This window comes from Callorhinus ursinus, unplaced genomic scaffold, assembly GCF_003265705.2.
Source record: "Callorhinus ursinus isolate GAN/ISIS: 27379988/994484 unplaced genomic scaffold, GSC_fseal_2.0 scaffold45, whole genome shotgun sequence".
Taxonomy (NCBI): domain Eukaryota; kingdom Metazoa; phylum Chordata; class Mammalia; order Carnivora; family Otariidae; genus Callorhinus; species Callorhinus ursinus.
In genome coordinates, this window is record NW_027397107.1 from 5877968 (window position 1) to 5894562 (window position 16595).

General features: G+C 40.5%; 1 protein-coding gene across 3 annotated transcripts in view; it reads left to right on the top strand.

Annotated features, from left to right (window-relative positions):
- Positions 1 to 182: 182 nt before the first annotated feature.
- AP3S2 (adaptor related protein complex 3 subunit sigma 2) overlaps positions 183 to 16595 on the top strand; it is a 55793-nt gene continuing 39380 nt past the window's right edge. For 2 of the 3 annotated variants that reach the window (XM_025893037.2, XM_025893036.2), the window contains exons 1-3: positions 560 to 715; positions 5598 to 5689; positions 6080 to 6191. In XM_025893037.2, the coding sequence (XP_025748822.1) occupies positions 647 to 715; positions 5598 to 5689; positions 6080 to 6191 (273 nt within the window). In that variant the 5' untranslated portion in view covers positions 560 to 646. Of the gene's footprint in view, positions 716 to 1325; positions 1388 to 5597; positions 5690 to 6079; positions 6192 to 16595 lie in introns of all 3 variants that reach the window. The other variant, XM_025893034.2, reaches the window with a different exon arrangement.

The following is a 16595-nucleotide window of genomic DNA, read 5'->3' on the forward strand; positions in this document are numbered from 1 at the left end:
TGATTCCACCCTTCACTACCGACCATGGAGAAACGGCCCTTTTGCACGAGCATGCATTTGTGTAATTCACCGCGGCACTGTATGTAACACGGCAAAACGAAAATGAACCAAACGCCCCCTAAGCGGACAGTGGCTAAATTAGCGGGCACCTCCACACCGCGAACCGTCCTGCAAGTGTGACGGGGAAGGCAGGACCGTACGTTTTCGCGCGAACGGCGGGACAGAGAGGTCCCCGCCGCCTGGTCGCCTGGGAGCGCGGCTGCTTTCGGGAGCTTCGGCTTCGGGATCTGTTTTTCCCACGTGCTCCCCCCTGGATTCTGCGGCAAGCGTTCCGTCTGGGCGAGCGGCGGAGGTCCGGGTTCGCGCCCTGGCCAGGCCCTGACTGGCAAGCCGATGCTAGCCGAGGTGACGCCCCGGCCCGGCCCCGCGGTCATAACCGGCCCGACCCCCGCGAGCCCGCCGCCCACCCGGGAGCTTTCTCCTAGGGGTGCAGGGAAGCCGGACCCTTCGCGGTCGGGCCCTTGGGCGCGGGGGCACGTTTCCGCCGGCCTTGCCCCGCAGCGCACCGAGCGGAAGTGGCCGTGTTGTGACGGAAGGAGATGCTTTGTGGGAGCCGCCGGCGGTGGGAGGAACGTGGCCGGCAAGGATGATTCAAGCGATTCTGGTTTTCAACAACCACGGGAAGCCGCGGCTGGTCCGCTTCTACCAGCGTTTCGTGAGTGCGGCCCAGCTTCGTCACGTCCCTTCGGAGCGCCCGCGCTCCCCCTTCCCTCCCTCTGCCGCTCCGGCCGGCTGACCGCCTCGGGCTCCTTGCACCGGGCGTGACCCTCACACTCGTCACCCTCCTTGCGGGACCCGGGCGGCTGTCGGGCCGTCTGTCCCACCCCCGCGCTCCCTCACCTGGACCCCTGCATCTCTCTGCCATTTGGTGACACTTCCCCTTGGGTCTCAGGGCTCGCTGAATGACGGTGGGGTGTGCCCCATTGAACACGCGACTGATGGAAGTCCCTTTAATCTTGTCGGTCGTTAAGCGCGGTTGTAAGAGTAGGAAGACATATGCCCGCTTATGAAAGTTTTTGCTTTGGCTAGAGGATCTGGAGAAGTGCTTTCTTGGGCTTATTTTGCTTCAGTGCTGGCCGGGACTGCCCAGGGACTGGATACCCTTCCTCCTGTAGAGTTGAAGAAAGTCAGTTTAAAAGTGGGAAGCGATGAGAAATTATAAATGCTACCGCGTGAGGGCTCAATAAGTGATAATGTAAATCTGAGTTTTCCCAAAAACTCCCCTGGGAAAATACAAACATCGTTCTTTGTCTCTTGCCCTCCAGCGTTGTATTTCTTCGTGGCAAGGTTTCAAAATGTTACGGACATAATTGGTGAAATGAAGAGGGTAAAGTGAGAAAACTCCTGTTCAGGCCTCGGCTCACCTTTTTTACCCTGTGTCTATTGACCCTGTGTTTTTCCTCTCTCTCTCTCTTTTTTTTTTTTTTTTGGTCAAATAGATATGAACAAAACAATTTTACCTTTTTCGTGGAATTTTTTAAGCTAGATTATGTTTTATTAAATATTTTGAGATAAAACTATTAACATTCAAGAGAACCATTCAGTTTGTATTTGCATTTGTGTGTGTGAATTTTTTTTTAGGTGCTATTGAGAAATAAATCACATACATATAGTTCACCTATTTAAAGTATACAGTTCAGTGGATTTTAGTACATTCACAAAGTTGTGGAACCATACCCATGGTCGATTTTAGGACATTTCCATTTCCCCCAAAAGAAGCCCCTACCCATTAGGAATCATTCCCTATTTTCCTCCTAACTCCCTCAGCCCTAGGCAACCACTAGTCTATTTTGTGTGTCCCTAAATTTTGCCTATTCTGGCCATTTCATGTAAATGGTATACAGTATGTGGTCTTTTATGACTGGCTTTTTCCACTTAATATGTTTTTAAGGTTAATCCAGCTTGTAGTATGTGTTAATTCTTCATTCCTCTTTATTGCCAAGTTAACGTTCCGTTGTATGGATATACCATACTTTGATTGTCCATCAGTTGATGTTTCTACCTATGGCTCTAGTGGATAATGCTGCTGTCAACATTCATGTACAAGTTTTTATGTACACATACGTTTTCATTTCTCTAGGTTATAAACCTAGGAGTAGAATTGCTGGGTCATACGGTAACTTTATGGTGACCATTTTGAGGAATTGCCCAACTGTTTTCCTAAGTGGCTGCACTGTTTTACATTCCCATCAGTAATGTATAGGAGTTTCAGTTTTTCCACCTCCCTATCAATATTTGTTACTATCTTTTGGATTAGAAACACTTTAGTGGGTATAAAGTGGATTCTCATTATGGTTTTAATTTCTGTTCCCTAATGACTAGTGATGTTGAACATCTTTACAGGTCCTTATTGGCCATTTGTAAACCTTTGGAGAACATAGAATTTTTATAAGAACACATTAGCTTGTAAGTGAAAGTTACTTTGAAAACGGCAGAGAACTAAAAAATATGAGGGATTGTTAAAGTCATTGAGGCATGTAAGCAAGTGGTAGTTCACCTTTCTGTTGAAATTAGAAATTAGGGGCATCTGGGTGGCTCAGGTCATGATCCCAGAGTCCCGGGATGGAGCCTTGCCTATGGCTGGCTCACTGCTCAGTGGGGAATCTGCTTCTCCCTCCGCCCCTCACCCTGCTAGTTCGCTCTTTCTCAAATAAATAAAATCTTTTAAAAAGAAAGAAATTAGTTAGCTTCACTGTTTCATTACCACTTCCCCTATGACTGCTGCTGCCTGCCCCTAGGGTCAGATAAAAGGCTTTAGTTTGAAAGATGTTTTTATCAGGTTAAAAAGTGCTGATACTTCGCTTGTTTTGTATTTCCAAGTACACGGAGTTAATCCTTTACACATCCTCGCATCAGTGAGCTTTGTGACTTTAAATGGAAACCAGGAAAATAGTAACTGATTGACTCAAACTTACAGTGACTAGTGAGTAGCAGGTTTTCTTTTTTATTTTTTTTATTAAGTTGTTTTTTTTTTTTAAGGATTTATTTATTTATTTGACAGAGCGTGCACGGGACAGCATAAGCAGTGGGAGCGGCAGGCAGAGAGAGAAGCAGGCTACCCAAGGAGTAGGGAGCCAGCCAGAGGCAGGGCTCCATCCCTGGATTCTGGGATCATGACTTGAGCTGAAGGCAGATGTTTAACCAACCGAGCCACTCAGGCATCCCGTTAGCTGGTTTTCATTGATTGAGTAAATACTGAGAGCCACTGTTCATCCACGTTGAGTCAAAGTTATGAAAAATAATTTCTCCACAGTTACATTTTCCCTGTTTTGTTGTTTTTTTCTTTTATTTTTTCAAAAATTTATTTATTTATTTGACAGAGACACAGCGAGAGAGGGAACACAAGCAGGGGGAGTGGGAGAGGGAGAAGCAGGCTCCCCGCTGAGCAGGGAGCCCGATGTGGGGTCCCAGGACCCTGGGATCACAACCCGAGCCAAAGGCAGACAACTTAACGACTGAGATACCTAGGCACCCTCAGCCTTTCTTTTAAATAACTATTTCAAACTAAAATTCAATTTTTTTAAAGATTTTATTTATTTATCAGAGAGAGAGTGCGCACAATCAGGGGGAGCGGTAGGCAGAGGGAGAAGCAGGCTCCCCGCTGAGTAAGGAGCCTGATGTAAGACTCCATCCCAAGACCCTGGGATCATGACCTGAGCTGAAGGCAGACGCTTAACCGACTGAGCCACCCAGGCGTCCCAAATTCAATGCTTTAGAAAGAAGGGGTTAACATTACCTGAATCTATTTTCTGACTCTTAGGGCAAGTCCAATCTGAAGGTTTTCATAAGCTTTGCTACTCAAAGTATGATCCCCAGACCAGCAGCATTGGTATCCCCTGGAAGTTTGTTAGCAATGCAGTCTCAGGATGTACCCCAAACCTACTAAATCAGAACCTGTATTTTAATAACATTCCCAGGTGATTCATTGCACATTGAGATGTGAGAGCTTTTAATTACTTTTGTCTTAATGATCAGTTTCTTCCTTCCATCATCCTTTTTTTTTTTTTTAAGATTTATTTATTTATTTGAGAGAGAGCAGGGGGAGGGGCAGAGAGAGAGCATCTCAAGCAGACTCCCGGCTGAGTGCACAGCCCATGGCAGGGCTCAGTCCCACAGCCCCGAGATCATAACCTGAGCTGAAAGCAAGAGTCAGAGGCTTAACTGACTGAGCCACCCAGGTGCCCTCCATCATCCTTTTATTTTTTTTAACCATACTTATGAACTTCCTCTGTATAAAGAGTGTGAATTTATAACTCACAATGTGAGTTATCAAGAGGTATCATTACAGTTGAGCTTTCTTGTGTATGTGAAAAAAAAAGTATAACCATTCAAAATTCTAATCTGTAAATAGAACTTTTTCTGACAGTAATACTTTGTTGGTGAGTAACACCCCATCTTATATGTAATGCCATATTACCAGTACAGAAGATGGAAAATTCAGTTTTTGAAAACATGATTACACAATTAAATTTTGACCTCCTTGAAGGGTTAGGCCTATTGACATTTGTTATTTACCTTGGCATAGATATTTTCTAGGTGAAGGCAAAATATTCCAGGACTGGCCTTCTAGTTATCTTTGACCTTTTATGAGAGTTTATCAGTTCTCCTTTCCTTGTTTTTTGTTTTTTGTTTTTTGTTTTAAGATTTTATTGATTTAGAGGCGCCTGGATGGCTCAGTTGGTTAAGTGTCTGCCTTTGGCTCCGGTCATGATCCCTGGATCCTGGGATCGAGTCCCACATCAGGCTTCCTGCTCAGCGGGGAGTCTGATTCTCCCTCTGCCCCTCCCCCCAACTTGTTTTCTCTCTCTCTCTCTTTCTCAAATAAAATAAATAAAATCTTTTTTTTAAGATTTTATTTATTTGAGAGAGAGTGTGCGAGCAGGGGGAGGGGCTTAGGGAGAGAGAGAATCTCAAGCAGAGCCCCCTGTGGGGCTCAATCTCATGACCCCGAGATCATGACCTGAGCTAAAACCAAGAGTCAGACGCCAAACCAACTGAGTCACCCAGGCTCCCCGCTCCTTTCCTTGGTTATTAACTATAAGGCTTACCTATCAAGACAGTAATGGTTAGTGACTCAATGTCCAGGTAAATACACCCTAGCTTAATTCCTGTAACTGAGTCTTTTTTTTTTTCTTAAGATTTTATTTATTTATTTGAGAGAGAGAGAGAGAGAATGAGAGAGAGCGAATACAAGATGGGGGAGGGTCAGAGGGAGAAGCAGACTCCCTGCTGAGCAGGGAGCCTGATGTGGGACTCCATCCTGGGACTCCAGGATCATGACCTGAGCCAAAGGCAGTTGCTTAACCAACTGAGCCACCTAGGCGCCCCGTGTAACTGAGTCTTTCCCATTTTCCATAGATTCCCCTTTTATTTTTCCTTTATTCATCACTTCTTTTTTTCTGGAAACTGGTACCAAATGTTCAGATTGTTCCTTGTTTAGAAGCACTTCTCTCCCTGTTCATCCCCATCCATGGAATGTAGTTTTTCAGACTGCCTCCCCCCGTACTGATTCACTTTTATTTCTTTTATTCCATTAGCCAGAAGAAATTCAACAGCAGATTGTTCGAGAGACCTTCCATCTAGTTCTCAAGCGAGATGACAACATCTGTAACTTCTTGGAGGGTGGAAGGTAAATCATGGGCTTCCGTTTTCTCCCTGTGTATCCACTGTTGGGTGCCCTTCATCACTGTTGCCTCTTCAGGTAGTACTCAAGTGTCAGGTGGGTACCTGAGCTGCTCACAAAGACACCCAATTCTGTTTTGGAAGCTGTTGAATGGTTGTGCTTCAGATATTACTCATTTAGATGTTTGGTTCCTGGGAGGACGGCAGAAGAAAAGGTGAGGTAAAGTGGTTTTAGGCACCTCTTCCAAACTTGGTTGCTGTTCCCCTGGTAGACATGGCCTGTTGTTTGGCCTGTGCTCACCTGTCTGTTGTACCTGTTCTCATTCTTTGGCATAGGGTTTCTCTTTGAAATGTTTAATTAAGATACAGCCATTTAAACGTTTCCCATCTTCCACAGTTTGATTGGTGGCCCTGAGTACAAACTGATTTATCGGCACTATGCTACACTCTACTTTGTGTTTTGTGTGGATTCATCAGAGAGTGAACTTGGAATCTTGGACCTCATCCAGGTATGTGTAGTCAGCTAATGATGGCAGCCACTAAAGAGAATTTACACTGGATTTTTGAGTAACCATCCTGTAGATCTTTTTGTTAGTCTTTTTATTGATACTGGTAAGAGTTGCCAGATGTCCACCATATGGTGCTATTAAGAAAGCTCCTAGCAACCCGTAAAAACTCCTAGAGCTTTTGGACTCATTGGTTTCTACCCAGCCCTCTCACTGCCCTTGGTTTTCATGTACAATTCTGATACCAATTCCGATGTGTGTGCTTCCCCCTCACCACCACCTAGCAGTTAACTCAGTTCTCTCTGGGCAATGACCAGGTGTTCCACAAATTTAACTCAATTCTGACACTATCTACCTGAAGATAGACACCAGTCACAAGTCCAGATTGGTGTCACTTGTGCTTCCGACTGACTGGCTATGGATCAGAAGTTCCCATGACTTCCTCCTTGGGTTTAATTTGCTAGAGTGGCTCACAGAACTCTGTAGAAGAACATGGTACTTACTAGATTACCATCTTACTATAGAAAGATATAACTCAGGAACAGTCAGACGGAAGAGATTTACAGGGCAAGGAATGGAGAAATGGGGAAAGGGCTTCCATGCCTTTCCAGTCAGGCCACTCTCCAAAGTCCACCATCCTGGAAGCTCTCCAGACACTGACCTGTTGGGTTTTTCTGGAGATCAGGGGTGGGACTGTAAGTTCCAGTCCTCTAAGTGCATGGTTGGTTTGCCTGGCAAAAAGCCCCCATCTTCGGTGCCTTCTAAAAGTCACCTTATTAACATAAACAGGATACCTTTATCTTTTAGGAAATTCCAAATTCCTTTATCACTTAGGAACTCTGTGCCAGAAACAGGGATGAGTACCAAATATTTTCTTATTATAAATTACAGTATCATACCATGTTTTGAAATTTTTTTAAACTATTAAGCCAAATGACATTTAAGAATTCATACTTTTTATTTTCACTTGTAATTCTAGCCTAAGACAAAGATACTCGATGTTTTAGTTAATCTATGCAATCCTAACATAGGTAAACAAAATTTTTTTTAGGATTTTTGAAAATTAGAAATGGCTTATAGATTCTTTTATTTTTTTATTATTATTTATCCATTTGAGAGAGAGAGTGAGTGAGAGAGAGAGAACACAAGCCGGGGCTGAGGGTGGGGTAGGCAGAGGGAGAAGCAGGCTCCCCACTGAGTAGGGAACCCGACACGGGGCGCCATTTCAGGACTCTGGCCCCATGACCTGAGCCGAAGGCAGACGCTTAACTTACTGAGCCACCTAGGTGTCCCGTGGCTTATAGATTCTTTTTATTGTCTTTATGGAAACTGAGATGTGTAGGGCCCCTAGCTTGGGAACCATTAATTTAGTATAATTCTATCATTTTAGATTTTTTTTAAAAGTAATTTCTGCTTCCAACATGGGGCTCAAACTCAGAACCCTGACAGCAAGAGTTGCATGCTCTACCAACTGAGCCAGCCATGGCCCCTAATTCCATCATTTTATATGTGAAATTTTAGGTAGGCTTCCTTTAAGTGTGTTGAATAAGTTTCTTAAGTAGAAAGCACTGAAATAGAAGCTTGCATTAAAACCTAATCAACAATTATAGAAAACTCTCTAGCTACAGAAATATAAATTTTACATTCAGAAAATGATTTAAGATGATTAAAAACTCATACATTATATTCGCGTATTGTACATAACAGTATATAAATTATCTGAAAAGATGATCTCTTAAGTTTTTTTTTTTTAAGATTTTATTTATTTATTTGACAGAGAGAGACACAGCAAGAGAGGGAACACAAGCAGGGGGAGTGGGAGAGGGAGAAGCAGGCTTCCCGTGGAGCAGGGAGCCTGGTGCGGCGCTCGATCCCAGGACCCTGAGATCATGACCGGAGCCAAAGGCAGACGCTTAATGACTGAGCCACCCAGGCGCCCCTCTGTAAGATGATTTAAAAAGCTTTCTTAAAACACTTGAGTCAGATTGGACATTGAGAGTCAATGTGGCATAATAGAGTTTAAGATCTAAAATCAGAAAACCTGCATTTGAGTCATGGATCTACCATCTGAATAGATGTATAGGTTATAGGATTCAGTTGTGACAATGTATTTTATAGTATTATAAACTATAGAATGCTATAAAAATGTGCATATAATAAGTGTATTAGAAGAAAAAGGAAATAGTGATAATATAGTTTAAAAATTGGGATGCGGTTATTGGAGGAAATGCACTTCACATATCTATATTGTCAAAATAAAAAGAAATTAACCCTACAATGTAATGGGTGTTTATTAAATAACGGGCATTGGATTTGGGAAGATAGATAAATAGAAGATGAAAATAATAGGAACTAAGGGGTTTGATCTTTGAAAAGACAATGAAATCAATGAATAGTTGGCCTAATATATTGAGGATAAAAGTCAGAAAACATCAACATGTTTTTAGAGGATGATACACATAATTGTATTACTAATGTATTTGAAATAGCTGACTTCAGAACATAAATACCCAAATTAGACCAACAACAAGGCACTTAATCCAGTATTAGGGTGAAATAAGAAAGGATTAAAAAAACCTGACTCCTTAATAGATTCAGTAGAATTTTTAAGTGTTGAAGTACAATAACACCTCTGTATTGCGTAAGGTATTTCTTAAACTGAGAATTAAAAAAATCATATTACTTAAGTATATTTTACAGTGTAAATTGGTAGTAATCCAAAAGCCTCTCAAAAAAAAAATCTTACTCAAATATTGCATATTAGTTTTGGTACAGAATTACTAAAGCAGATCTTAGCCAATAATCACTTGTAGCAAGTCAGGAGACCTGGCTCGTGTTTCTATCTGTCCTGTTAATAAGCAGTGTGGCCTTAAATCATTTACTCTTTTTTGGCTCAAGGGTTCTTGTTTTATGTTTTGGCTCTTCAGTGTGTGTGTGTTTCAGTTTGTAAGTGTGCAAGTTGTTCTTTTCTAGCTCTGAAAGTACTCTCTCAAGAATAGCGCATTCTAGAAGAATTATTCATTGTGTATAAATTGTCTTTATCCCAAGGATGCAAGTCAGTTTAATAAGGGGAAAGTTCTTAGAATCTATTACAGCAGTAAGGAAGATAGTGGAGACTGATAGAATTGCATCAGAGAGAAATGATTATCCAAATTATATTCCCGAAATGCTCTTGAATTGGAATAGGAAGCATTTTTGTTTGATTATTTAGTGCATATTTATTTATCATAAACTATTTTTGAAGAAATAATACATGTACATGGTTCAAAATTCAAAAGGCAAACCAAGAATATATAGTGAAAAGTATTTTTCTCCCTCTTTTCTCCAGTACCTAGTTTATTTTTCTAGGAGTAGCACATTTTAGTTTTATTTATTTATCTTTTCAAGATTTTATTTATTTTTATAGAAACCCTTTTATTTATTTTTTAAGATTTTATTTATTTATTTTGAAAGAGAGTATGTGAGCAGGGGGAGGGGCAGAGGGGGAGAAAGAGAAAGAGAAAGAGAAAATCCCAAGCAGACTCTCCACTGAGCGCAGAGCCCATGGGGTGGCGGGGCTCAGTCTCACAATCCTGAGATCATGACCTGAGCTGAAACCAAGAGTTGGCCACTTAACCAACTGAGCCGTCCAGGCGCCACTTTATTTTTTTTTCTTAGGTAAACTCTACACGCAATGTAGGGCTCAAACTTACCCCCAAATCAAGAGTCACACACTCTACTGACTGAGCCCAGGAAATTTTAGTTTTAAAAACCAAGGGCCAGGGGCGCCTGGGTGGCTCAGTCATTAAGAATCTGCCTTCAGGTCAGGTCATGGTCCCAGGGTCCTGGGATCAAGCCCTGCATTGGGCTCCCTGCTCGGTGGGAAGCCTGCTTCTCCCTCTCCCACTCCCCCTGCTTGTGTTCCCTCTCTGGCTGTGTCTCTCTGTGTCAAATAAATAAATAAAATCTTTAAAAAAAATAAATAAAAATAAAACCAAGAGCCAGCATTGTCTCAGGAGAGAAATCTACAGGCATTCATGAAAACAAGGCTGTCCCTTATTATTTACTCTAATTTGAATAAACATTTGTAATGAGTGATAAAAAAAGAAAGGAACAAGTTACATGGTAAAGGAAGAGAGAATTAAGTTTCACTGTAGGATGGCCTGATTATATACCTAGAAAACCTGGAAAAAAACAGCAAAAATTACAATAATAAATAAGTAATGAATGATATGAGCAAAATAGCCAAATATGAGATAAATCCATCAAAATTGAATTTTTCATTTCTGTGAAAATAGAAAAACCATAATTAAAGAAGAAAGCCTCAATACGGCGCCTGGATGGCTCAGATGGTCAAGCGTCTGCCTTCGGCTCAGGTCATGATCCCAGGGTCCTGGGATCGAGTCCCGCATCGGGCTCCCTCCTCCTTGGGAGCCTGCTTCTCCCTCTGTCTCTCTCTCTCTCTCTCTCTCTCTCATGAATAAATAAATCTTTAGGAAAAAAAAAGCCTCAGGAGTGACAAAGGATATCGAGTGTTTGGAAATTAGTATGGAATACTTGACATTAATTCCAATAATTATGAAATCTTAAAGGAAAAACATAAAGGAATATTTGAAATAAATGGAGCTACAGGCGCTCTCCTTTTTGGGAAAAGTCAAGCCAAGATAATAGTAATCAACAAATTGAATGGGAAACCAGTTATAAATCCATCAGGAAATCTTATAGAACTTGTTGAAGGGAAAATTCATCAGGAAAAATGAACGGCTAAGAAATGCAAAAGTATGTTTTGAGGGAAAAAGTTAATGGGGGATAGGCTTTACTAGGCTTGTGGATGAAATTATTACCTAGGAAATCCAAAACAGTCACTGGGAAACCATTAGAGCTAATAATAGAGTTCAGTACTGGGACAAGTTTAACAAGCTTAAAAGTCAGTAACTTTCCCTTAGCGCTAATAAGTTAGGAAATATAATATTTAAAGGGGCCCACTCACAAAAGCAAAAAGGTCCATAAGGTATCAAGGAATAAATGTAAAAAATATGCAAGATAGATATGAAGAAAACTTTCAAACTCTACTGAAAATATGAAAAAGGCAAAATAAATGAATAACATACACCCTTTGCCTGTTGAGAAAACTCATTACAGTGTCCATACTTCCAGATTATAAATTTACTGAAAACCCAATCAGAATTCCTATAAGATTGTTTTTAAAATTATATTCAGGGGTGCCTGGGTGGCTCACTCGGTTAAGCGTCTGCTTTCGGCTCAGGTCATGATCCCAGGGTCCTGGGATCCAGCCCTGCATCGGGCTCCCTGCTCAGTGGGGAGCCTGCTTCTCCCTCTGCCTCTACCCCTCCACCCCGCTCATGCTTTCTCTCTCGCTCTCTATCTCTCTGCACTCTCTCAAATAAATAAATAAAAATCTTTTTTTTTTTTAAAGATTTTATTTATTTATTTGACAGACAGCGAGAGAGGGAACACAAGTAGGGGGAGTGAGAGAGGAAGAAGCAGGCTTCCTGCAGAGCAGGGAGCCCGATGCGGGGCTCGATCCCAGGACCCTGGGATCACGACCTGAGCCGAAGGCAGACGCTTAATGACTGAGCCACCCAAGCACCCCTAAATAAAAATCTTTAAAAAAAAATTATATTTATTGTGAAACATGTATACACAAAAAAAATCTAAACATGTCAATACAGTTTCAAGAATGCCAGTAAAATGAAGCTATCACCCAGATTAAGAAACAGTACATTACTAGTTCCGTAAAGCTCATATATACTGTTCCTTACTCCTCTCTGCTCATTCATTGCAACCCTCTTCAGACTTTTGTGTTGGTCTTCCCTTTGCTTCTCTTTATGTTTTTACCATGTGATGGATATTCCCTAACTGGTATTTATCTTAGTTTGGAAAATCTGAGTGGCAAGCACAAAAATTAGTTGTGCAAGGAAAGGATAACTTGCCACTTTTAGATGAAGGCTCCCAACAGAAGATGAGCTGAGCAGAGTGGCTGTGTCATGGTCTGGCTTCAGCGTCCCTGAGAGTATACCTGAGCTCCTTCTGGGGACATCTGAGGGCAAGGTCATGTGAGTGCATCCAGAGAAACAGCTCACCATAGGTGGGGCATCAGGCTCTGGCTGTCTAGCAGAAACATGTCAGGAGGAATGGAGTGCTCATTTTCTTTCTCAGCTTGTCCTGACCATACCCCTGGTTTTCAAGAGTGAGGCAAAGCACGTTTCAGTGGGAGTAAAACGAGTGTCCTCAGCTAATCCAGGCAGCAGACCAGTAGAAGAGATATTAGATTGCTTCCATTTTCCTTTTTTTTTTTTTTTTTAAGTAACACAAATAAAACTACTCTATGTCTTTATGCAGACTCTTGGGCCTATTCACACCCTACTGAAAACGGAATTCCCGAGTGAAAGAGATGAATATTGCTGATTATAATGCACGTAGCTGGGTAGATATTCAGGAAAGCTATATTAACGTACAGTGGCTCCAGGACTGTTTGAGGTCATGTTTCTTCCTAGCTCCAACATTGAGATATGTCATTTTTAATCTCTACTCAGAGGTAGAGTGGTGCCTCACAAATGTCTGAATTTTTACTTTTATTAATTGTGCCTCCTTTTTCCATGTGTAGGTTTACATTGTTCTTTTCAGATATACCTTTTATAATATAATTGAACCACTTGTCCGGTAAAGCCTAGATCCTGGTTTATAGTTCTATATTTCATCTATTCTATGATGCACATTTCCCCCACTTTAGTAACTCCTACATCAGGATGTATATTACAGTAGATGAAATCTTACAATTATAATTGATAGCATTTACTTCTTAGCACAATAAGTGTTTTATAATCAATGGAAAAGTAATTCTCTATATTTTTTAGTTTATTTTAAAACTAATTTTTTTCTAAACTATTATATTAAGTTGTAAATAATCCATTTTACTTCCCCTTATTAAAGAAACTGTAATGTATAAGGTTTAGAGTAAAATCCAAACTCCCTGTCAGTCTACAAGGCCTGTCATGATCTGGCTCCTTTGTCTTTCTGTTTGAGCTCATCATATTCTCACTGTCCTCCAGGATACTCTAGCCATTCCCACCTTCTTTCTGTTCCTCAGAGACGAGGACATTTTTGCTTCAGGGCCTTTGCGCTTGTTCAGTGCACTAGAGTGCCTTTGCTCAAGTTCTTTTCCTCTTTAGCTCTTCAGATGACTGGCTTCTTTATCATTCATGACTCGGCTCAAACGTTGATCCTCTGAGACTTTCATGAAGGCCTGTCTGAAGTAACCTCCCATCCCATCATCCTGCTCATTTCCTTCAGAGCACTTAGGACAATAGAAAAGATCTTGTTTATATGCCTTGTTCTTCCCACACCCGGAACATAAGCCTGGCAAGAGCATGACTTGTTGACCGAGGCAGCCCCCGGGTAGAATGTCTAGCATGCGGAAACCACTCACTAAATATTGGTTGAATAAACATAATACATAGTGAGGTTTAGTTTTTACTAATCATTCTGTTCCACTGAGTTGTGTTTCTCTTTATGCATGAGTTTCACACTGTCTTATTTAGTGTTGTTAATGTAGGTTCATATACTCAGTAAGACCAATTACTCCCCTTGGGTGCAGTTCTTTTTCAATATATTCTCTGATATTTATAACCATTTGTTCAGCTGTATACATTCTTGAATAATTTGTAATGGTCCCAAAAGTCTCTGTTGGATATATACTTAGAAATGAATTAAAAACAGCATTTCCTTCCATTTATTCATTTCTTCTTTCAGATCTTACGTTAAAGTTTTATTGTTGTTTTTTTTCAAAGAAGGTCCTAATACCTTATGGTTTATTTTGAAATTTTAAGATATTAAGCTTTTATTCATCATTATATTTGGAAATATTTCTTATAATTACACAACCTTCCCTTTAATTTTCAGTTTAATTTACAAGTTCACTATTCACTGAAACTCTCTACTTTATGCTTATCTCTTCAGTAGTCGTTTGTCTTCTTATCACTGTTGTTTCCAATTAAAAAATATATGTATTATTAAGCTTTTAGCACAAAGATTTATTTAAATCTTTTTAACACAAGATTTATTTCAATGTATGTTGAGATATGGAGCTGAGTTACTTTTTCTCCATATCATTATCCAGTTTCTCCAATTATTCAGCCTCCCGTAGTTTTGCTACCCCTAGTTTAAACTTAAATTTCTATATAAATTTAGGCCTATTTCTGGAATTTCAAGGATATTGTTTTGGGTTTTTAAAATTACACAAGTAGAAAAAAATATTTTAAAAGTCATATAAATAGTACATGAATATATTCTTTTTTTTTTAAGATTTTATTTATTTATTTGAGAGAGAGAGAGCACATGAGAGGAGGGAGGGCCAGAGGGAGAAGCAGACTCCCTGCTGAGCAGGGAGCCCGATGCGGGACTCGATCCTGGAACTCCAGGATCATGACCTGAGCCGAAGGCAGTCGCCTGACCAACTGAGCCACCCAGGTGCCCTGAATATATTCTTTTTAAGTTTATTAAGTGAAATGGAGAAGTCCTTCCCTTAGCATTCATTCCCTTCTCTCTCATACACCACTCTCCTTTCTAGAGGTGGCCACTATTAAGTCTTAATGCACGTATATACACACATACACACATACATCATATGCATTTACTTTTTTTTTTTAAGATTTTATTTATTTATTTGATAGAGGGAGAGCACAAGCAGGGAGAGCAGCAGGCAGAGGGAGAGGGAGAAGCAGGTTCCCTGCTGAGGAAGGAGCCTGACGTGAGACTCGATCCCAGGACCTGGGATTATGACCTGAGCCGAAGGCAGCCGCTTAACCAACTGAGCCACCCAGGCGCCCTGTATGCATTTACTTTTTAAAATAAAAAGTAGTCACACCATATACATAGTTCTGTGACTTGCTTTTTTATCACTTAATGATAAGTCTTGGAGCTTTTTCCATTTCATATATTCTTTTTAGTGAAGAATGATTTTATAATAATATAAATGATATGCTGTAATCTTTTATTCAGTACCCAGCTTCTCAGTGTTTCCAACAGCACTGCAGTGCTCCCCTGCACATGGTCTGTATGCTCGTGTAGTCATTTCTTTAGGATAGATTCCTAACATTGGAATTGCTGCTTTGATTAAAGGATGTGTGCTTTTTAAATTGATAGGTATTGCCAGATTGTCTCCCCAAAAAGGCCTGTTTCCCCATAACTTCACCAACTTTCAATATTAAGAATATTTCCAAATGTTTGCCAATCTGATGGGTGAAAACAGAAATTCATTGTTGTCCCTAGATTTCTTGAATATTGCTTAAGTTGCATGGCTCTCAGTGTTTACTGGTCATTTATATTTGAAAATATCTGACCATAGCATTTGTCCACTTTTCTCATGGCCATTTGTTTTATGCATTTGTAAGGGTTGCATTTTTTCTTAACTATATGGATATCAGTCCTTTTTCTGTTATATTTATTGCAAATATTTTCTCCTAGTCCATTTGTCTTTTAACTTTAGGTAGTTACATCTGTTGATATTTTTCCTGATAGCTCCAAGCTATAAAAATGTTGTCCAGGGCACCTGGGTGGCTCAGACGGTTAAGAGTCTGCCTTCGGCTCTGGTCATGATCCCAGGGTGCTGGGATCGAGTCCCGCATTGGGCTCCGTGCTCCTTGGGAGCCTGTTTCTCCCTCTGCCTCTCTCTCTCTCTCTCTCTCTCTGTGTCTCTCATGAATAAATAAATAAAATCTTAAAAAAAAAAATGTCCAGTATTACAGTTCCTTTATTTTTTTTTTTGAGAAAGCCATTTTTTAAAATTTCCTCATACATATGTGTGTGTGTATATATATATATTTTAGGCTCGGTAAACTGTATTGATTGATGATGCATAAAGATAACCCTTATTTATTCTCGTTATTCTTCAGCTTTTTTTTACATTTAAAAAAATTTCCAGTATAATTAACATACAGTGTTATATTAGCTTCTGGTGTACAATATAGTGATTCAACAATTCTGTACATTACTCAGTGTTTGTCACTCTAAGTGTACTCTTAATCCCCATCACCTGTTTCGCCCATCCCCCCTCCCACCTCTCCTCAGGTAACAACCAGTTTATTCTTTGTATTTAAGAGTCTGGTTTTTATGTTTGTTTCTTTTTTGGTTTGTCCATTTGTTCAGTTTCTTGAATTCCACATGAATGAAATCATACAGTATTTGTCCTTCTCCAACTGACTTGTTTCACTTAGCATAATACTCTGTATATCTATCCATGTTGTTGGAAATGGTAAGATTTCATTCGTTTTTATGGCTGAGTAATATTCTGTGTGTGGTGTGTGTGTGTGTGTGTGTGTGTGTGTGTGTGTGTGTGTGCATGCGCGCGCTCACACCACATCTTTATCCATTCATCTATCTATGGATACCTCGGTTGCTTCCATACTG